Raw genomic sequence first — 24,478 nt, 5'->3', positions numbered from 1 at the left:
ACAAATAGTCTGGTATTGGTGAAAATATTTTACATAGTTTGAGATATTTGGGTATTGCTGGTTAAATTTAAATCGGCTCTTATTTTAAAACAATAATATCTATTGTCTATTTTAATAAAGAAATATTTAGAGATGTTTGCAGTTTTGAAAATGACTTTTATCTACTATTTTTTCAATAAAAGGAAATGTCAATTTAGAAACATTTTTTGAGTTAATATAGTATTCTTGAATTTTAATAAATTCGTATGTTTTTTAATCAGATTTACTCAGATTTGAGTATCTGAAACTGTCTTTCGGTCCTTTTTTCCTAGACGAAAAGAAGGTAAATACGTGGCCTAAGGGTCCTTTATTTGCTTTCTTCTATATTCGTCGTCTCTTGTGCTTATATATTGTAAAAACTGGAGATATAGGATGCAGCCAGAAAGCAGTTTCTTAACGAAAAGTCTCGGATTTAAAATATTGTTTATTATTTTTATTTCAATTATTTTAATTGTTTAAAAGTAGTAAACTTTGTATCTAGGGCTTTTCGTTCCCTCGTTTTACGAGAGATGTCGTTGGATTGCGTCTCAAAAGGTGTAATCATTGCATCGCGATGTTTTCCCTTAAATTGGCAGGGTGTTGATATTTTGTTTAGAGTTGTGACTGCACAGCTTCACTGAGGATGCATAAGATGCTGAAATAGCTATATGGAGATGATGGTCCAACTCTGAATCAAATAGAAACATAAACTGCCTTTATCTTTTATCTTATCTTCGTATGTTTTTCTTATAGATGATGAAAGGTCGTGGCCTTGTACTTCTACAGAAAGCGATGGAGGCTACGTCAAATAATCCTGATAGTACTAATACTGGGATGAAGCTTCGAGAGAACTCGACAACACTTTTGATGAGCACCAAGGTGACGGAAGAAATTTTAGTTAATAATACCATGGAATTACAGAAGAACCCAACAAAGTTAGCATCACCATCAACTAGTGCTCAGGTAAAACCATCATACTGCATTTCACCGGTTAACAGTCACAGTAGCAATTTAGACGATTCGGATGCGGATCCGCACTTCAACCCATCTCCTAAAACGAGAACTCGACGTCTACCTCTCATATATTCAAGAAAAAGATCTCGTTCCTCAAGTTCCAGCTCCTCATCTAGTAATTCCAGCAGCTCATCTAGTAATTCTAGCAGCTCTTCAAGCAGCAGTAACACAGAAATAAGTAGTAAGTCTGTGTCATCCGTTATATTGGATTCTGCCAATCTTTTAAACGAGATTCCTGTTCCTGAAACTTCCACCTCTCAATCGATTATAGATCAGTCTGCTGATCCTGAAAACCATCAAAGTGGTAGAAAAAGGACTAGAAACCCTGCTGGTTGGTCATCGAATATTAAGAAATTGCATCGAAATACCGGAAAGGTATATGTCAGTTCAACTAATAAAAGTGTTCCTGAAAGAGCCATCAAGCCTCCATGCAACGATAAGTGTAGATTGAAATGCAAAACAAAAATAGGAGAAATATTACGCAAAACTTTATTTGAAAATTTTTGGCAAATGGGCGATCTTCAAAGGCAAAGAGAGTTCATTGTAAGGCACACTCAAGTTATTAAGCCTAAATACAGATACAGTAGTACCCAAAATTATAGGTCATTAAATTCTGCATTTTTCTTTGACGTTGAAAACATTCTTATGAGAGTCTGCAAGACTTTCTTTAAAGCTACTCTAAACATAAGCGATCAATGTATTAGGACAGCTCTTTTAAAACGACAAGACGGCGGTTTCATAGAAGATGACCGAAGGGGTAAACACAAACAGCACTCGACCATAGATAATGAAGTAAAAGAAAGTGTAGTCGTATTTATCAGGTCTATACCTAGAATAGAATCTCATTACCTCCGTGCACAAACCACAAGGGAATTTATTCCAAGTGAAAAATCTCTTGCGGATTTATACCGTGATTATAAAGATCTACGCGAAAATCAAAGTTTACCAATTGCTTCGGCATCAACTTTTAATCGAATTTTTAACACGCAGTTTAAAATTTCGTTTCACATCCCAAAAAAAGATGCCTGCGATCAGTGCGAAACATACAAAAATTCTACAGAAGAAGAAAAACAAAAATTGCGTGAAGCTTATGACCAACATTTGAAAGAGAAAGTGCTCTCCAGATCAGAAAAAGAAGCAGATAAGAAAAGGACAGACGCCGTTGTTGCAGTTTACGATCTTCAAGCCGTAATGCAGGTGCCTAAAGGGCAAGTATCCTTGTTTTTTTATAAATCAAGAATTAATTGCCTAAATTTTACGATTAGTGATTTGTTCGCACAAGATGTAAGATGCTTTTTTTGGGACGAGACTGAAGGTAAACGCGGTGCTGTGGAAATTGGATCCTGTGTATTGCAATATCTACAAATAGCAGCTTTAAAAAATATATCAGGTACTGAACTCAATATTATATTTTACAGTGACAACTGTTGTGGCCAACAAAAAAATAAATATCTGCTCAGTGTCTACGCCTTTGCTGTTGCGACTATGGGAATAAACTCAATTACTCATAAATATTTGATCCGTGGACATTCACAAAACGAAGGTGATAATATGCACAGTGTTATCGAGAAACAAATCAAAAGATATACTAAATCAGGTCCAATATACTGTCCACAACAATACGCAATTTTAATAAGAACAGCTAAAAAAACTGGAAAACCTTATTATGTGGAAGAACTTACACATGACAAGTTCTATGATATTAAAACTCTTCAAGAAGAATGGGGAAACAATTTCACTGTTAATGATAATAGAGAACAAGTAAAATGGCACGACATTAAACAATTGCGTGTTGAAAAGCAGCAACCGATGACATTTTTTTATAAAACTTCTTATGAAGAGACTGTTTTTAAAAAAGTATTTGTAAGAAATCAAAGGCGAACAGAAGTTCACAAAGTTTCTCCTTTAAAACAAGCGTATTTACAAAAAATACCATTGGGTGACAATAAGAAACGGGACATTATGGAATTAATTGATAAGAAAATTATTCCACAGAATTACGTTGATTCTTATTACAAAAATGCACTAGGTATAGAATAACTTGAAAACGTATAAATGTATTATTGATGATTCCGTTTATTTTTAGAGACATTTTATAAAGTAGCGCTGTGTTTTACAAACCTTTTTAAGTTTAATAGAATAGAATAATGTGATTTCTTTTATACTTTTTGAAATGTTTTATAAACCTTTTTTAAGTTTATTAGAATAGAATACCATGATTCCTTTTATTTTTAGAGACATTTCTTAAACTAGTGCTTTGTTTTAGATTATTTTTAATTGTTTGTTACCTAAGTCCTAAATAAAGATATTCAGTTGAACTAAAAAATTGTTTTAATTCATTAATTATAAAATATACAAAAGTTAGACACACCACTCTTTCTGTGAAGATCATTAAAAAATATGGAGATTAAGAGTGCATTAACTCAAAATATTTCACTAAAATTCAATCAATTTGAGTTAATAAATTAGTAAAGAATGATTTAGTCACGAATACTAACATAACACAAAAAATATGAATTAACAAGTGATGCGAGTATTGAAGGAAGTAATTATGCAAATAAATATCTTAGTAAAATAATTTATGCAATACTATGCAACAATATTTTGAACAGGACAACTAGAAATGGAATTATACGTTTTTTGCCATTCCTGAAAAAAGAGATATTTTGAGTTGTGCTATTCTTCATCTAGATGTGCGATATGTCTTTACTTAATAACAGGCGGCAGCTGGTTTGTTTTTAGTTTCATACCTGGAAAACAATGATGCTAGATAAAAGGTATGTGTTTTATGTCGCTAGGCGTTAATGACGCACGGGTAAAGAACCCTGGACTCAACTGTAGAAGAGGTTTAACGATTGCTACTCCTATTATTTTTAATACCTAAAAAAATTCAGAAGGCTGTCAAATTGACACATAATTGAAGAAAACTCGTTATTTAGACACCGGTAAAGATTCAGTGAATGACATGACATTCATAAATTTGTTCCAATGCGATACAAAACCGTTCTTGAATCGTTTCGCGCATGCGCAATAACGAATAATTATGCTCAGTAACACATTTTTCGTTACTGCGCATACTCGTAACCGTTCAAGAACAGTTTTGTATCGAGTTGGAACAAACCTATTGATTTGACATATTCAATGTAATTTGTTTATTCGCGATGTTAAGTCACAACGACGACCTCTCGTGAATTTCGGCGGAACTAGCTTTGAGGGTGTTTTCAATGTCAAACGCTGAGCGCACATGTATTTGAAATAAATAGGTAATATTCATTATTTATTTTTACATGTTTTTTATAAATTTTATATACAACATCGACGTTAACTTTTATTGAAACGTTAAGATTCCATGTTGATCATTTTATATTACATAATAATTAATTTAAAATCTGTAAAAATAAATAATGAATATTACCTTCTTGTTCATGTGCCTTCTCCGTTGCGGACGTTGGCTATCATCATAGTAATTTTTATTTTGTTTGCGGCGTTTCTGAATAACTCGATCGATGTTAGTCCAAACCATTGACGTAAGTTTTGAAGCCATGAGTGTATTCTTGTTCCGGGTCCGCGTTTGCTTTCTATTTTACCCTGTATTATCAGTTGGAGTATATATTTATCATATCTCATAATATGACCGAGGTATTCAAGTTTCCGTTTCTTAATTGTGAAAGAGGTTTCTTTTTGTTTTCCCATTCGGCGCAATACCTCTACGTTGGTTATGTGAGTCGTCCAGGATATTTTGAGGATACGTCGATACACCCACATTTCGAATGCCTCCAGCTTCCTCATTAATGTTTCCGTTAGTGTCCATGCCTCTGCGCCATACAGCAAGACTGGAAATACATAGCATTTTAGCAACCGTATTTTTAGTGGGAGAGATATGTCGGAATGGGTGAATATGTTTCTCATGTTGTTAAATGTTGCTCTGGCCTTTTCAATTCTAGATCGTACTTCGGTTGTTTGATCCCATTTCGAGTTGACGACTGTTCCAAGGTATATACACGAATCAACGTGTTCAATTAATTGGTTTTTTATTTTCAATTGTCTGGCAGGTTTTTGAGTTTTGCTGACCAGCATCCATTTTGTTTTATTTATGTTGAGGTTTAAGTCCTCTTTTTTCACTCGCTCTTTGTACCCTGTTCATAAGGTGCTGAAGTTCATCGATGCTACTGGCAAGTACGACTGTATCGTCCGCATATCGGGTGTTATTTGTCAATTCTCCATTGATTTTTATGCCTTCGTTTGCTTCATCCATTGCTTTTTTAAAAATTTGTTCGGAGTTAATATTAAAAAGGAGAGGGGAGAGAACACATCCCTGTCCCACACTTTTTCTGATATCAATGGTCTCTGTGGACGCATTGCCAACTATATATACGACTATTACCTACTTGTTTGAAGTGCATGTGTGCTCAGCGTTTGGCTTTGAAATCACCCTCAAAGCTAATTCCACCGAAATCGACGAGAGGTCGTCATTGTGATTTAACATCGCGAATATAGGTACACTATATTTTTTGTACTTTTAAATTAAGTTTTCAGATTAATTAGAAAGTTGTGTTTAACAAATGAATAAAAATTTAAATTGATCGAATGTCACTAACGTACGGGGGCATAGGCGTCACCAGCTTTTTTAGTGTGGGTTTCAATGTGGAAAATCGCCCCCCGCCTATACCTTTATTTACGAGTTTTGAAATTCGTCAACAACACTATCAATATTTAACTATCTATCTATTTATCTATCTATCCATACTACACTACCTATATAATCTAAATTAAAGCAAGTTCTTGTTCATTAAAAGGCACAACTAGATGTTCCAAACAGTCTTGCAGCATTGTCGATCGAAGTATCAATTCTATTATGTTCATCTTAGAAAAAGTTCTCTCACAAGTATTGTGGCAGCCTTCTAATACCAAAATCGAGGTACCTTCTTATCAGAACGAAATATTACATTATTACCGAGGGCCCAAATTCCCTGAAGACTTCTATAATGTTTATTTTAATAAGTTACAGGGGTGAAAATAAAAGAGAAAATTTAGTGTGATTTTTAGTTGAAAATATTTCATTCAAAAATAAAAGCAGTCTCTTATTCTGCGTTTAAATTTTTTAAAAATACTTATTAGTTTTCTCAGGATTCGAAAAAAATGAATACATTTAATGTATTCATTTTTTTTGTATGTATGTATTCATTTTGGTAGGGGAGCCCAAGCGGGGATTTTTGCAGATACTCGAGCACGTCAGATTATCATATGGGGAGAAACTTGGTATTGTACCCTCGGAGATCGCTGGGAAAATTTCCACTCAAAATAACAAAATTCAGTTTGGCAACACTGCGTTAATGTTAATAGTAACATATCCTTTTTAAGATAAACACAAAATTTAGTCCAAACAAATTAATATATTTTTTTTGCCAACAAAAATGAGATTTTTCAGCCAAATAATGTTTCAAATATGATGTGCAAAATAATTTTTAATTGGGTTCTGCTAATGGACTTGCTTTTTTGTCATTAAAGTAAAAACAACTTTAAATGTCACTCATTAAATCATTATTGTCCGGTATCGTCTTAATATTTTAACTGTACGTCAAGTAATTCTGAATGATTAATAGGTTGTTAAAACATTTTTATCTGTAGCGGCTTCTGGAATGTCTACAAATATCGAATTTCATTGATAAAATGCGCATATCACACCGATCTTCGCTTCGACCATACCCTGCATATGTACCTCTACCATATGTTGGCTCTTAACACATGGAAGTACTTTAGGAAAGCCCGAAAAAAAAATGTATCCTTTAAAATACTCGAAATTGTCAGATTAAGATAAGGTAAGTTAAAAATACAAAAGATTGTATATTTCAAAAATCTGACGATTTGAGCGGGGTTAAGGAAATGGGTGAGTCAAAATGTTTCACAAAAAAAGCGAATATTTCGCGAAATGAAGATCAGATCGAAAAACTAAAAAATACGTCTTTAATATTTTTCAAAAATCTATCGAATGGTACTTAACAAAACCCCCACGGAGAGGGGTGGGGGTTAAATTTAAAATTTTAAATATAAACCCCGGGATAAATAGCAAAATGAACATGAGATCGAAAAACTGCAAAATACACTCTCAAAATGTTTTTTGGAATGGTACCAAACACGACCCCCACGGAGGTGGGGGTCACTTTAAAATCTTAAATGGGACCCCCAAATTTTTATTGCAGATTTGCATTACTTACGTAAAAATAAGCAACTTTTATTCGAGACATTTTTTTCAAATTATGGATAGATGGAGCTATAATCGGAAAAACCGATTGTTGGAAATGGAAAATTAAATTAAAAAATGGAAAGCGCCCCCTAAAATGGAAATTTTTTTAACTTTTTTTGATTTTGGGACCTAATAATCACAACCTAATAGGTCCCCATAAAGCTCGAGTGACTGCAAATTTAGCATACTTTGCTCCCCTACCATTATTCAGTCTTCAATCTCAATGTGTTATTAAATTACATTGAAAATTTTGACATATGCCAAAATTTTGAATTTTGCTCCGTTCTCCCAAGTTTACCCCCAAAAAGTTGACAAAATTAATTCCATACAGAGCATACAGTAGCGATCAACAGGTAGCAACAAACTCGGTCCAAGATTGCGGCTGTAATTTTGAATATTTTGTCGAGATATTTGGTACACATATTCGTAACATAATAAAGAATGGCGGTACAGAGCCCAATTTGAGAAATATGTTAGTGTGTGGCAATTACTCTATAATTAAATAAAATATTGCAAAAAAGAGCCTGTACCGCCATTAAGAAAAACAAAAAAATACACTTTCTTCAAATAAACTTTTTTATCCCATGCCTAGATTTTGTGTTACATTGGATCTACTAAAAATGGATTTTCTATAACAAGAAATCGAACGTGACTGACTATTGTTTTTGGTAGTATAAATGTCACTGTCAGTGTCGAATTACCGACGCACTGTTGCCTCACTGTTGAAAGTTCGCAGAACTTTCGAAAAACAAAAATATTGATGACGCGCTACTGTTTACTCTTAAATGTAGTTAGGATATTGATTATGTACTATAGAAAGGAACTACAACGTTAACGGGGTTTTATTATTTCATATGGTCAATGAATCTCTATATATGAAAAAACCGCGGAGTGCTACCATTTAAAGGGGTGCGTTTTTGAGAAATGGGTGAATTAGTCCCTGGGCACAGGTTACATTAGGGTGAGTTCTATGCACTTTTAGTACAAACACGTCTACATAAAAATTGTTTCTGGTTCAATTTCCTATCTAAATATAACTTTTTAAAGTCAAAGATACTTTTTTTTACAAAAATATATTCAAAAGAAAAAGCACAAAGAAACCCAAAAGAAAAAAAATGTTTTTTTGTCCCATAACTTTTGTCCACGGGGATATAGGTATAGACACTGCTTCACAGAAAAAAAACTTACATATTTTCTCTTTAAAATGATGTTTGGTAGAGGTGATTAGGATTTACAGTTTTCGAAATAGGATTTTTCAAAATTCGCCACTCACAGCAATTTTGGGCAATTTTCCTTGTTATTTCGCAAATATTGTTCTGTAACTTTTTTCTACGTAACTTTAGGCATATGCAATGGTACATGTAAGAGGAATAGAAAGCAATTACCTTTAAAATGTTCTACTGTATAATGTTGTACAACTTCTTTTAAAGAGGTTATCTTTTTCAAGATTTTATACTTTTAACGAGTTTTTATATTTTTTACGATTACTTTTTAAATTTCCCGTTATAACTTTTTTTTTCTACATTTAGGTATATATTATATGATAAAAAAGAAAGCTTATTCTGTTTTCTTTAAAATGGTGTATTATAAAAAATTCTAGGATTATTTTTGAATAAGATATGCTTTTTCAAAATGTAATAAGTACATACTTGCAACGATTTTTGATTTTAGGATTATTTTTTAAATTTCTCATTATAACTTTTTTATGTGATTGTGTGTTATAGTCCTGTCGCCAGGGGGGGTACAACGGCCTCGTTAATTCAGATGGACTTACCCAAATTTTTTTTATGTATTTTGACCCGTAGAACACGAATTTTTTGGGTAACAGTTGATCCGGATGTCGATAAGATTGTTATAGACCAAGAACTTGAGGAATCAAATAACAGCGATTTTTGGCAAAACAAAACAATATTTTGTATTTTTTGGGTCATTTTAAGCAAAAAATATTTCTACAAGTTTTTTAGTAGGATGCACAGTTTTCGAGATAAACGCGGTTGAACTTTCAAAAAATCGAAAAACTGCAATTTTTAAACCCGAATAACTTTTGATTAAAAAATAAAATAGCAATTCTGCTTAGCGCCTTTGAAAGTTCAAGTCAAATTATGTCGGTTTTGATTATTTGCATTGCTAAAAATTTATTGTGTTATTGCTAAACAAAGCTACAAACAACTAGTGCGTGAGTGATGTTTCTATGATTTCTCATTTAAAATCGAACGAGTAGGTAGAATAGGTACTAGTGCAATCAAGACTATTTCTACGTTACATGCGTTAAAACGCATGTAAAAGCACGGGAAACCCTACGTGTTTATAGCTTTGTTAAACAATAAAAAAATAAATTTTTACCAATGCAAATAATCAAAACCGATATAATTTGACTTAAACTTTCAAATGCGGTAAGCAGACTTGCTATTTTATTTTTTAATCAAAAGTTATTCGGGTTCAAAAATTGCAATTTTTCGATTTTTTTAAAGTTCAACCGCGTTTATCTCGAAAACTGTGCATCCTACGAAAAAACTTGTAGAAATATTTTTTACTTAAAATGGCCCAAAAAATACAAAATATTGTTTTGTTTTGCCAAAAATCGCTGTTATTTGATTCCTCAAGTTCTTGGTCTATAACAATCTTATCGACATCCGGATCAACTGTTACCCAAAAAATTCGTGTTCTACGGGTCAAAATACATAAAAAAAACTTGAGTAAGTCCATCTGAATTAACGAGGCCGTTGTACCCCCCCTGGCGACAGGACTATTATGATTGAATCTTATTTCTTATAGGTAATAATTTGGATCCACGTGACTCGGCCGGGCAAACTTCAAAATATGGATTAATTTCAATATTTACTGTCAAAGCTCCTGCACCACAAGCTTTGCTTGAAAAAATAGCATGTAAATGTACCAAAGGATGTACAAAAAACTGCGGTTGTAGGAAGATAGGAATTAGTTGTTCAATATTCTGCAAAGGGTGCATGTGCATTGGTACTAATTGTGGGAACTCTAAGATAACTGAGGTGTCAGAGGAAGATATTGAAGCTAATGCTAACGAAGAGATGGACTTTGATTTTGAAAATTTTTTTAGATGTCAACGTTTAAATAATTTTACTTAAAGTGGTGATTTCTAAGACTAATGTTTATGTAATTTTTGTAAAAGAAATAATTTTAAATATTACAGGTAAAAAAATATCAAAGAATCACTCGGTTTCCATTATTTAAATATAGAAGATACACCATTTTAAAGAACAGAAAGTAAGCCCTCTTTGTTGAGCAATATATAGTATATTTATGTACAAGAAAAAAAAGTTATAATGAGAAATTTAAAAATTAATCCTAAAATCAAAAATCGTTGGAAGTACTTATTACATTTTGAAAAATAATATCTTAGTCAAAAATAATCCTAGAATTTTTTGTAATACACCATTTTAAAGTAAACAAAATAAGTTTTTTTTATTATATAACATAATATATACCTAAATGTAGAAGAAAAAAAGTTATAATGAGAAATTTCAAAGATAATCGTAAGAAATGTAAAAAATATTTTTTTTATATTACGTATTATATAATATTATATATTATATAATATATAATATAATATTATATTATATAAACTATATATAATATAATATAATATATAATATATTATATAATAATATTATTTTATTTTTAAATTATATTATAAAAAATCGTTAAAAGTATAAAGCATTGAAAAACCATAATCTCTTTAAAAAAGTTGTACAACGTTATACAGTAGGCCACTTTTAAAGGTAATTAATTTTTATTCCTATTACGTGTACCATTGCATATACCTAAAGTTACGTAGAAAAAAGTTACAGAACAATATTTGCGAAATAACAAGGAAAATTGCCCAAAATTGCTGTGAGTGGCGAACTTTGAAAAATTATATTTCGAAAACTATAAATCCTAATTACCTCTACTATACAACATTTTAAAGAAGAAGTAAGTAGGTTTTTTTTCTGTAAAACAATGTCTATACCTATATCCTCGTGGACCAAAGTTATGGGACAAAAAACAAAATTTCTTTCTTTTGGGTTTCTTTGTGCTTTTTCTTTTGAATATATTTTTGTAAAAAAAAGTATCATTGATTTTAAAAAGTGATATTTAGATAGGAAATTTAACCAGGCACAATTTTTATGTAGATATGTTTGTACCAAAAGTGCATAGAACTCACCCTAATGTAACCTGTGCCCAGGGACTAATTCACCCATTTCTCAAAAACGCACCCCTTTAAATGGTAGCACTCCGCGGTTTTTTTATATATAGATGTCCGTTGACCATATGAAATAATAAAACCCCGTTAACGTTGTAGTTGTAGTTCCTTTTAGCTATCTTATTTTGAATATAATCAATAGCCTAGTATTGTGTGATGAAACTTCATATCATTCTAAAATTATTTCACGCATGCATCAAACATTGAAGGTTACCTGAGGTTTCTTTCTGTAGATGTAAAGAGATTAAATATTTGTGTGAGTGAAATCAAACATGGTAAATGACATAATTTTATTGATGATATATCACTGAAAAAGTTGATCATTGCAAATTTGTAATACTTAGCGATTTCTGCGACGTGAATTTACAACGAGACGTGAAGGTAATATAGTTTTGCTTTAAGACGTGACATTATAACACGAGCCGTGTACTTTTATTTATTGCTATTTTGTAACACATATGTCCTGAAGAAGGTCTTTGCTAACTAACTGAATTAATAAGATGAAAAAGTACAACATAGTATGAATATAAATGAGATCCGAATATTATATCATAATATTAAAATATCATTCTTCTTCTTCAGGTGCCATCTCCGCTACGGAGGTTTGCAATCATCATAGCTATTTTAATTTTTGAGGCAGTAGCTCTAAATAGTTGTTTTGAGCTGCATCCAAACCATTCTCTGAGGTTCTTCAGCCATGAAATTCGTCTTCTTCTGCCGATGCTCTTCTGCCATCTATCTTTCCCTGCATTATGAGTCGCAGGAGGCCATACTTCTCGCCCCGCATCACATGTCCGAGATACTGTAGTTTTCTTTCTTTAATTGTAAGTTCAACTTCCTTCTCTTTACCTATTCTTCTCAGTACTTCATTGTTCGTAACTCCATCTACCCAGGAAACCCTCATAATTCTTCTATAGGTCCACATTTCAAAGGGGTTAAGTCGTCTCATTGTCTCTACATTTAACGTCCATGATTCCAGTCCATAGTATAGTGTATAGTACACTATATACGTAACATTTTGTTAGGCGTACTTTAAGAGCTAATGTTAAATCTTTGCTACATAGGACCTTTTTCATTCTCATAAAATTAGAACGTGCTTTCTCGATTCTGACTTTGATTTCTGCAGGGTAGTCATTATTTTCGGTTATAAGTGTTCCTAGGTAAGTGTACTTTTTTACTCTTTCGATCTGCTGGCCCTCTACTATCAAGATTTCGTTAGTATGATGGTTGTTTTTACTAATTTTCATTAACTTCGTCTTTTTGATATTGAGAGAGAGTCCGTACTCCCTACTACACCTTACTATTTTACTCATGAGTATTTGCAGGTCTTGTAAACTATCGGCTATTATTACTGTATCATCTGCATATCTGATGTTGTTAACTAAGACTCTATTTACTCTTATGCCGACTGTTTCATTTTCCAGAGTTTCTCGGATTACATCTTCAGAATAAGCGTTAAATAATAGAGGTGATAGTATGCAGCCTTGCCTGACTCCTCTCTTTATTTCCATTTCTTCATATGTTTCTTTTTCTATTCTTACTATTGCTCGCTGATTGTAATAGAGATGTGTTTATTAGTCTTAAATCTCTTTCATCTAGGTTTTTAGTTTTTAGAATTTCCATGAGTCGGTCATGTTTTACTTTATCAAACGTTTTATTGTAGTGTATAAAACAGACGTAAAGAGAACGGTTAACATCCAAACATCTCTGTGTCAGCACGTTAAAGGAGAATAATGCCTCTCTGGTGCCCATACCATTGCGGAACACATATTGAGTGTCACTAATATCCAGCTCCAGTTAGGAGTGTATTCTGGCGTGGATAATTTTCAGCAGAATTTTCAAGGTATGTGACATTAAGCTTATGGTTCGGTAGTCACTGCATTCTTTGGCATTCACTTTTTTTGGCAAACACACAAATGCTGATGTCAACATTTCTCTAGGGATGATTCCCGTAGTATAGATAGCGTTGAACAGTTCTACTATTATGTCTAGGTTTTTCTCGTTGACCAACTTTATCAGCTCGCTAGGTAATTCACCTGGACCAGCAGATTTATTAGTTTTCATAGAGTTTATTGCCTGACTAACCTCTGATTTGGTTATCTCTGGGCCTACGTCTCCGGTTTGGCTATCTACGGATGTACTAGCTTCTCTCTGGTCATGAAATAGTTCCTCGATATACTCTTTCCATCGTCGTAGTTTTCGTTCTGTCTCCATTATAATATTTCCGTTTTTATCGAGCAATATATTTGAGGTTCTTCTATTTCATATTCCGGCTAGTTCTTTGACTTTTTTATTTAGGTTGAAGTTGTCATATCTGTTTTGAAGTTCTTCTATTTCTTTACGTTTTTCAGATAAGTAGGTTTCTTTAGCCTCCCTAATTTTTCTTCTTATTTGGTTTTGAAGCTGTTTATAGCGGGTCATTTTATTTGTTTTGTTTTTTCTTCTTTCATTCATCAACTCTAGAATTTCCTCCGTCATCCATTCTTCTTTCTTACATTTGGTTGTTGTAAGTACTTTCTTACTTGGCTCTAATATAGAGGTTTTGAAGAATTGCCACTGCTGTTCTACGTTGCAATTATTTCCTGGGTTTCTATCTAGATTGGTGTTGATTTCATGTTTCAAATTTTCTTTTGTTTCTTCTGACTTAAGTTTCTGTATGTTAAGTTTATTGTTGTTGCGGCTTTTTTGCGTCTTTTTTAGTTGAAGTTGAAACCTAGCAATAAGAAGACTGTGATCAGAAGATACGTCTGCTCCTGAATATGCCTTTGCTGCCTGAATTGAGTTTCGATATCTGTGCTTTATTAGGATGTAGTCAATTTGATTTCTGACGATTTTGTTGTCTTTGTCAGCTGGGGATTTCCATGTATAAAGGCGTCGTTTAGGTAATTTAAAGAATGTATTTGCGACTATAACATTATTCTCCTGGCAAAATTCTATTAGGCGATCCCCTCTGTCATTTCGTTCGCCAAGTCCATATGGCCCTACATTAGGGTAGCATTTTCCTTCGCCAATTTTTGCATTGAGATCACCCATGATCACTGTTATGTCTCTAGATGCTGTGAACTGTAATGTTTTTTGAAGTTCGCTATAAAGTTTTTCTATTTCTTCTTCATTTTTGTCAGCAGTTGGCGCATAAATCTGAATTAGGTTCATTTTTCTATGAGTTGTCAATAACTCCAACATTATAATTCTTTCGGACACCGGAACGAAGCCTGTTACTGATCTCTTTACCTTTTCACTGAGGATCATAGCAACTCCATATCTGTGTTGGGTGTCGCTGCTTCCAGAGTAATAGATTCGCCCATTGTCAATATTGAGTTCGGCAGAACTGACCCATCTTGTATCGCTTATTCCTAATATATCGATATCTAGTCGGATCATCTCTTGCTTTATATTCCTCAGTTTCCCAGGTTCATACATACTTCTTACATTCCATGTAGCGATTTTGTAGGTGGATTTGTATATATTTAGGGAACAGGGATTTCGCTTACTAACGGCCTGGGAAGCCCTGTCGTTACTGTTGTTTCTTCCCCTGTCGAATCTTGGCATCCGAGAACCATGATTAGTAGGTTGTTGATTGTCATTTCTGCAAACCATGACGAGTTCTAGGGATACTCCATCAGTCTTTAATGCAGTGGTTTCCCGTTGCCTTCTGCATTCTTATACCGTTGACTTTGACCAGTCTGTAGGGTTCATCCGCCTTCGAGACCGATTTTTCAGTCTCAAGACAAAAGAGTGCCCTGCCACTTACCAACTCATCCGCCCGAAGCCGTTGATCAGTAAGTGGGGGATTGCTTATACCGGCAATCATTCGGTGAAGAGCAGGTAGGTTGTAGAAAAAAATATAGTGACCCGTCTGCCCTCGGAAACCTAATAGCCATTCGGGGTCGGGAGAAGAAGAGGTAGCCAAGAGAGGCCGATAGGAAAGATTAAAGACATTTCACTCAAGACTAGTTGAAAAAAAGTAAAATGTGAATAATACACTTTGTGTTCCCGCTCATACTTCGGGGTGTTGACTACAGGCTGTATGGCTCGTCCAGCATGCCATAGCACGAAGGGTAGGGTGCACGCCATTTTACAATGTAAACACCCAAACTCCATGGCCTGACTTGCGATATCTGTGCTTTATCATATCTATGAAAATATCATACCACAATATTATAGTTATTAAGGTACCAAGGATAATAACGCTTGAGGTCAATGGTGTATATACCGAGGGTCTTTGGCCCGAGGGATATACGTTGTCCGAAAGCGTTATTATCGATAATACCCGTGGTGCCTTCAACGTTTAATGTCCGACTAAATTATTCTTTATATGCAAAAAATTTGAATGAATTCTGAATTAATTAGTTTTCAAATAAGTACATTTACCAGCAATAGTCGTAACTTAATTGTGGTAACCATAGATTTAATTAGGTTGTTATTTGTCAACTTGACAGTATTTAACTAGTTATTTAAATTTAATGCCATAATTCATAATTTTGCACTGAAAGTTATGTCTCAAAGATGTCTTGACATAAATCAAGATGTATTCATGTGTTTCATAGATTATAACAAGTCCTTTGATAAAGTGCGGCATGATCATCTAATCAGACTCCTGGCAAAAAAAAATTTAGATAAACGACACATCCGACTAATAGCAAATATGTACTACAATCAGAACTATTAATCAGTACTACTCTCAGTAGTGAGAGTAGGGAATAATACCACTGAAGAAATTGAAATAAAGCGAGGTGTGAGACAAGGGTTTATACTGTCACCAACCCTGTATAATCTCTATTCCGAAGACGTAATGAACAGAACACTCTCTGAGCAATCCATAGGTATTAAAATAAATGGTGTTGGATTAAACAATCTGAGATTTGCCGACGACACCGTTCTGATCGCAGAAATACTTGAAGAGCTACAGACATTGGTGAATAAGATAGCAGACTGCAGCGAAGAATATGGACTGTCTTTGAACATATAGAAAACTAAATTTATGGTAATATCGAAATCAACTCGAAATGTCCAAAATTTATATTTACACAATGAAATTATCGATCGAGTTAGCAAATACAAACATTTAGGCACTTTTATAAATGAAGACCACGATAGCTCAGCAGAAACCAAAATAAGAATAGAAAAAGTCAGATCCATATTCACTAAAATGAAGAGAGTGTTCTGTGGAAGAGATTTGAGCCTTGAAATGAAGCTTCGCCTGATAAGATGTTACGTACTTTCTGTGCTGTTCTACGGAATGGAGTCATGGACGCTGAAAAAGATTGATACCAAAAAATTAGAGGCATTTGAACTGTGGATGTATTGTAGAATGTTGAGAATATTATGGACGAAGAGAGTCACAAACGTCGAGGTCTTGAGAAGAATGAATAAAGAAAAGGAAGTCAGTCATATTTACGATCAAAAACGAAAACTGCAATACTTGCGACACATGAGGTGAAAGATATGAACTGCTTCGAATAATTATGCAGGGGAAGATAGCAGGAAAAAGGTCCATAGGAAGAAGACGAAACTCCTGGCTAAAGAATCTACGGGAATGGTATAGCTGTAGCAACAACGAATTGCTTCGGTCAACAGCTTCGAAAATACGTATAGCCCTGATGACCGCCAACCTTCGGAACGAAGATGGCACTTGAAGAAGGAGAAGAATGCCATAGGGCGTTATTTTTCAAAATACCGCCCTAGGGCATTATATCATACTTAACTGACCGAAATCATGTCATTATTTTTCAAATAATATACCTTTCGGACATTAAAATATTATATCATGATATTGTATAACAATATTAAAATTAACATATAACTTTTTTAACTTGGCTAAACTATACTGATGAGGACCAATTAGTCCGAAACACGTATACAGTGAGGACGTTTGAGTTTGCATAAATTCATTATCTCGAGAATGAGCAAATTTGAAGAGAAATCCTCAGATAGGTCTGTTTTTATTTTTAAATTAGGACTTTTTGGCATATATACAATACTAGTGACGTCATCCATCTGGGCGTGATGACGTAATCGATGATTTTTTTAATGAGCGTAGAGGTTGTGTGATAGCTCATTTGAAAGGTAATTCAATTCTCTATTCAGCAATATAAACAATACCATAATTTTGTTTATACATGTTTATACATTTTAATACCATAATTATTTATACAGGGTGGTCAAAAAAATAATTTTTGAATTATATTAATTCACACTAAAAGAAGAATGTATGTAATTTATTTAATTCAAAATACATTTTAATGTTGTGCGAAAATAGGAAAGAATGTCTATTTGATAAATAAATATTGGTTTTCGCTTAAATTCAATATTAAAGCTACCACCTACCTGTCTCTTAGCCATTTGAACATTTAATTTAAGAGAAAAGCAATGTTTATTTTTCAAATTAACATTTTTTCTGTTCTATGGCAGCTGTAAAAGGTATTTTGAATTAAATAAATGACATACATTATTCTTTTAGTGTGAATTAATATAATTCAAAAATAATTTTTTGACCACCCTGTATAAATAATTATGGTATTGTTTATATTGCTGAATAGAGAATTGAATTACCTTTGAAATGAGCTGTTACACAACCCTTACTCTCATTTAAAAAAATCATCGATTACGTCATCACGCCCAGATGGATGCAAAAAGTTACAATTTAAAAATAAAAACCGACTTGTCCGAGGATTTCTCTTCAAATTGGCCCATTCTCGAGATAATGAATTTATGCAAACTCAAACGTCCTCACTGTATACAGTTACTGAAAGACAGGGAGAAGCGTAATTTTGAAGTGTGTAAAATATATAAATCGTAGCTGAGCGCCTTCGGCTTATAAAGCCATCTTCAGAGCTATGGTCAATAATTTCAAAATACCACTATGCAGAGAGGGGGGCCCCTGTAAGATTTAGAAAACTTCTACTTCTTATGCAGTTTTTTATTTGTAGAAAAAACTTTGACTTTTGTAAAAAAATTGTGTAATGGTCTAATCCAAAAGTCAGACAAAGTTTTTTCTACAAATAAAAAAATACACAAGAAGTAGAAGTTTTTTTGATCTTACAAGGGTCCCCCTCTCTGCATATTGGTATTTTGAAATTATTGACCATAGCTCTGAAGATGGTTTTATAAGCCGAAAGCGCTCAGCTAGGATTTATATATTTTACACACTTCAAATTACGCTTCTCGCTGTCTTTCAGTAGTCATAAGTGTGTACAAAAACTATTTCAGTACCCAGAAATATATGGAATGATGACCCTTCATCATTTGTATTTCCTTTTATAAAGATGTACTACTATACAAAAACTATTGAATACACCCTAATTTTTTTTTCAAATTATAAGTACAGATAAACATAAATTCGTTTTCGATTGTGGAGACATTGCTAAAAACTCATTAAATGTAATAAACTGTAGTTGAAAATGCAGTCACCATTTTCTATTTTAAACGCGTGTGAGACTTGGGCTGGCACCGGCTATAAACTCTTGTATTAAGGATCCTTACTTGTTGTCCCGAGCTGCAAGTAGGTAGTGGTGTACCTGTACCAAAAGAGTTACGCAGATCTTAGTGATCATTGTGTGGCCCTAGATAGAACATAATATCTGGTTTTAAGAAATTGAAGTAGGTACGCCTGAATTACGGGGTGGTGATTTTACTACGATTTCAAGAAGATATTGCTGATGATTTCGTATACTGTAAGTATGTTTATGCTTATCGCTTTGGAATATTTTTTATGAATCTATTATTTTAATAACAATTATTGTTTTTGGCAACAACTCGTGTTGTAATATAATTATTAAAAACGTAAAATGTTTAACAATTAAAAAGCAATATCGAAATTTTTATTTCACTTCATTGTTGTTTCATATTGCAGTTTTTTTAATCGCCTATAACTACCTCCGAAATATAAATTAGGAAGGTCGCTATTAAATACGTGTTTTTATAAACAAAAGCTCAATCACTGGTTGCTATGCAGTATCTATTGTTGCAGCTACAAGTATCAATTTTAAATGATTTTTCAAGAAAGTCACATTTTCAGTAGCATCTTTAAAGAAACTTTGTACATTCCAAAATCGTTGGAAAATTTTATTTTTCAGTTTTCAGTAGGAAAAACCGGCTTAAAATGACATAGATTCCAAACTTTTCACTAAACTGGAATATAATATATTTATATAATATACAGGGTGATTCATTAAGAATATCCAATTTCTGAGTTGTTGATTCTAGACCTCAAATTTTTATGATTTTGCCCAACAATAAAATTTTGCTGCATTCCGAGATACTGACTGTTTAAAATTTAATTTTCGCAATTTCAATATACAGTGAAAATATGCATTATTTCCGAAAAATTCAAATAAGCTTATATTTTTCTAAAACTCTTTTTGTTAGTTATACAGGGTGTCCAGAAACTCTACCGACAAACGAAGACAGGAGATTCCTCAGATAATTTTAAGACAATTTAACCAAATTCACCTAGTCCGAAAATGCTTCCTAAGGGAGCTAGAGCTCTTTGAATATGGCGTCTTGTTTTTCTTAAATATCTCCAGAACGCTTCTAGTTAGAAAAACGAAAATTGGTACACATATTTATCTTCCAGAGATAAATCGACTACATCCATTGTGAATTTTTAGTACCAGTCATAGCCGTCCGTTTTGGGTGGGGCAACGGTTATCTTATCTCATAACTTTTTTGTCTTTAACTTTTAAGCATTTTTGATACTGGATTCTTAAATTGTGAGGTATCCTAGTAGTACTAAAAGGTACTCTTGCTTTAAGTAGGTAGGACACACCGTTTTATAGAAAAATAGATTTGAAAATTTTTGGTTTTCTGAATTTGAAAAAAAATTTTAAAAAAAATTTAAAAAAATGGTGCACTTTACCAACTTAAAGCAAGAGTAACTTTTAATACTAGAATACCTCATAATTTAACAATGTAGTGTCAAAAATTCTTAAAAATTAAAGACAAAAAGTTATGCAATAAAATAACCGTTGACCTACCCAAAACGGACGCATATGACCTGTACAAGAAATTCGCAATTAATGAAATCGATTCATCTCTAAAATATAAATAAACGTATCAGTTTTCGTTGTTCTAAATCGTTTTTTTTTTATTTTTTTTTTTATATTTAAAAAACGAAAAATTCAAATCGATTTTTCTAGAAAACGGTGTATCCTATCACTTAAAGTAAGAGTACCTTTTAGTACCACAGAACCTTACGTTTTAATAATACAGACTCAAAAATGCTTAAAAATTAAAAACAAAAAGTTATGCGATAATATAACTGTTGCCCTACCCAAAACGGACGCCTATGAACGGTACTAGAAATTTGCAATGGATGGAATCGATTTATCTCTGAAAGATAAACATATGTGTATTCATTTTCGTTTTTCTAAATAGAAGCGTTCTGGAGATATTTAAGAAAAACTAATTACCAGACGCCATCTTCAAATAGCTCTAGCTCCTTTAGAAAGCATTTTCGGACTAGGTGAATTGGGTTAAACTGTCTTGAAATTATCTGAGAAATCTCCTGTCTTCGTTTGTCGGTAGAGTTTCTGGACACCCTGTATAATATATGTTAAAGAAAAACGTTCTACTCACAGATTTAGCCGTTATAATTGTTTATTAATTGTTGAAACAATAACAATTGTTTTGTATCAATAATTGTTAAAAATTTAGTTGAATTCATTATTTTACTTTGATCAAATATGTTTCTATTTTGTTTTTGATTATGCTGAATCCGAATATGGCGTAACAATTTGAAAATAAAAAAAAAAATTGAGCTCTTATGTATGTCTGCGTAACGAGGAACCATATGAGAAACTGTTTTATTAGGTATCTATCAATTTTACGAAAAAAAGTTATTCTTCATAAAATGCTCTACATAATCTAAAATCTAAAACTTAACCACCAGATATCAAATTTTATCTATTTGATGCGAGGTATGTCAAACATATGAAATTCGTTAAAGAGTCAAGTACCTTTATATTTCAGAATATCAGAAATTGTTGTTAGGAAAAGTTGTTTTGAATTAATTCCAAACAACTTTTTTTAATAACGATTTTGGAAATTGTGAAATATACAGGTAATTTAATCTTGAGCGAAATCCATATTTTTAGACATACCTCGTATAAAATTAATAAAATGTGATATCTGATGGTTGCATTTTAGATTATATACGATGCAGAGCGTTTTATAGAAAATAACTATTTGTAAAAACTGACAATAAAAAAGCTAAAAAGCATACTGTGTAAAATGTTTTTTAACATTTATTATTTTTTAAGCTTGTTATTAAATGTTCTTAAAGTAAGATGTACAGAAAGAAGTTTTGATGACTTTGTACAAACATTTTTTTAACTGATATTTTTGGTTTTTGTATTACATCTTTTTACCTTTCTTAATTTTCTCAAAAAGAAGTTGTTTATTCTCAAAAAGAAGTTGTTACATGTCTAAAATAAAATAATTTAGTGCATTTTAAAGGTTACATCTTAATATTTAAAAAAACACCTATCAAATTCTAATATATCTGTTCAAACTTGAGTAATACCCTCTTAAAGTGGTAGTAATTCTGTAAAACTAAGAGTTTTTCAAAAATTACATTTTTTAAAACGTCGCGTCGTATTATTTGAATTAAATTTTTGAGATTTTTTTAATGAAACGTCATTTATTAAGATGTTTGAAAGGTAAGTTGTGCAAATTTGAGAGTTATATAAATAAAATTGTATTAAAAATAAAAATGTATACCATTTTTATTCAGTTGCAATGCGAAGCCAAAACTGTCTTAATTTTTACTTAGATTAGAGAGTGCAGCCAGCACTCTTATCGACGATTTCACCTCTTGTTAGAGGTTCATCAGAGACTGCATAGGCTGCTTTCTCTGGTCCAGGTAAAAATTTTCGACATATTAATCCCTCATTGCAACTGACGAGAAGGTAGTAGGTGCGTAGCGGCATCTGCTAAATATTGTATTATTTGAAAAAATATATAAATTTGTAAAAATTGTATTATTTACACATTTTTAAATCATTGTTAAATAAAATTCATGTCTTATTTTACGCCAACACCGTACTTATGCCCCTATATTTTATTTTTTTTTTAACTATAAGATAGCGTTATTATTCTTCTTTCGTTTATAATTTGTAAAATTTAATTTGATCAATTATTTAAAGAATTATATTAAAATAACTTAACTGTGCGCTTCGACGAACGCTAGTTTTCAGTGCGCCAATGTTTGTAAGAAGGGTGACTTTAGCGTTATAAATAAAAAATTATAGAATCTATACATTTAATTGTAGAAAAATCTCTATATAAAGTTTTTTGTGTAAAATTTTCTGTATTTTTCAATGGTCAGCTCAGTATTTTTCTAAGATTTATATTTTCGTGGGTATTTAAAAAAAACAACTAATTTCGCAGTTCTTTTGTTTAATAAAAAAAGAAGCACCCACTTCTGGAGTCGAACTTTGTTATATGTTGTTTATTAAACATTTCTTAATTAAATTAGAAAAAAGTTCTATCTTGTTTGATTATTTCCGTAAGCAAAAACTCTATTTGACTCCCCTATAACATTTAAACCGTTTTGTTAATAGTTTTTTTATTATTTTCCAGATATAGCCACTGAAAATGATCCAACATGAAGAAAGCATTTCTGAACGCTTGGGCATAAAAATAATCGACTCGTCATCAAATATCGACAAATATCCACAAAACTCCATATTCAAACAACAATATTCACTTAGACCTCGTTCTCGTAAAAGAAAACATATTTTTTTAGAAGATAATGACACATTTATCAATTCGCTACAAAGTAATAAAAGCAAATCCAAAGCTCCCCCTCTAAGCAAATACCGTCGAAAAAACGCCAACGCCAGAGAAAGAACACGAATGAAAGAAATCAACGCAGCTTTTGAAATGCTTCGGAAAGCTGTACCACACATGACACAACAGGAACAGCAAAACGAAAAGTTAACTAAGATTACAACTTTAAAGCTAGCGATGAAATATATTTCCACATTATCTGAATTGTTATCAATTAAAAGGAACAGTTTTGTACTTTCAGATTATCATCATTCTGAAGAGTGTGTTATCGGTTTAGACAATGCGTCTCAAACGATACAAATTGATAACAGTAAGCACAACATAACCGATTTTATTTTGGACTTACGCGGTGAATCTTTCTACAAAACAGCCCTTCCTACTTTTTTCTATGATTTTCCGGAACAATAACAAATATATAATGTATTTTAAGTAACAGTGTTTCATTAATTACTATTGTTCTTAAGCTATTTCCTTGTAGCATCATAATTATTATGTAATTTACTATTTTAATTGTAGGGCAGTCAATGAGGGTATCTGGATCCGAATTCCATCCTACTAAATCGATTTACTTGATATTTTCACAGTAAGTAGGGAATAGCTCAAAAAACAAAGTCTACCCTATGCCGATGTGCGCTTTTATCTTGGGGGTGGTTCCCACCCTTCCTCGGGGGTGAAAAATGTTTTGGTTAAAATAGCCACGAAAGAGACTAGAGAACCTAATTTTAAGCAAAAACTGTTCTATAATTATTTTTGGAAAACTTAATACTTTTTAAGTTATTCGTGGTTGAAAATTGGGCATTTTCGTTGAAAAATTACACCTTTTCGGACGGATTTTTGCGAATAACTGAAATCTACGCATCTAATAAAAAAACTATATAAAATATTTCTGTATGTTATAAAAAAATAAAGAGATTCGTTCCTTCGTAAATCTTCTAGTTAAAATACAAAGAGGAATATGGTAGGTAAGAAGAGTTTGTTTTTTTGCTGCATGCTCAAATCGGTGTATTCAACTTGAAATAACAGAGAAACTGTCGATTTTGGGTGTACAATGGTACTAATAACTTTTGTAGTGCTTGAAAAGACCCTTAAAATGAGCAATACTAAATGTCGATTACATTCTAACTAGGCGAGATATTCTGCAAAAAAGTTTTGATGACTAATGTATTTTAAGAAGAAATAGAAGTCTATTT

At 32.4% G+C, this 24,478-nt stretch overlaps 1 protein-coding gene across 2 annotated transcripts in view; it reads left to right on the top strand.

Moving 5' to 3' along the window:
- Positions 1 to 23,721, top strand: part of LOC114342965 (twist-related protein-like) — a 63,826-nt gene extending 40,105 nt beyond the window's left edge. The window contains exons 1-2 of one of the 2 annotated variants that reach the window (XM_028293772.2): positions 18,940 to 19,171; positions 23,079 to 23,721. In XM_028293772.2, coding sequence (XP_028149573.2) covers positions 23,094 to 23,696 — 603 coding nt within the window. In that variant the 5' untranslated portion in view covers positions 18,940 to 19,171; positions 23,079 to 23,093 and the 3' untranslated portion in view covers positions 23,697 to 23,721. Of the gene's footprint in view, positions 1 to 18,939; positions 19,172 to 23,078 lie in introns of those variants that run through there. The other variant, XM_028293780.2, reaches the window with a different exon arrangement.
- Positions 23,722 to 24,478: the final 757 nt, after the last annotated feature.

The sequence above is a fragment of the Diabrotica virgifera genome, chromosome 3 (assembly GCF_917563875.1).
Source record: "Diabrotica virgifera virgifera chromosome 3, PGI_DIABVI_V3a".
NCBI classification, from domain to species: Eukaryota; Metazoa; Arthropoda; class Insecta; order Coleoptera; family Chrysomelidae; genus Diabrotica; species Diabrotica virgifera.
Note: the sequence above shows the minus strand (reverse complement) of the source record. Positions and strands in the feature narration are given on the sequence as shown.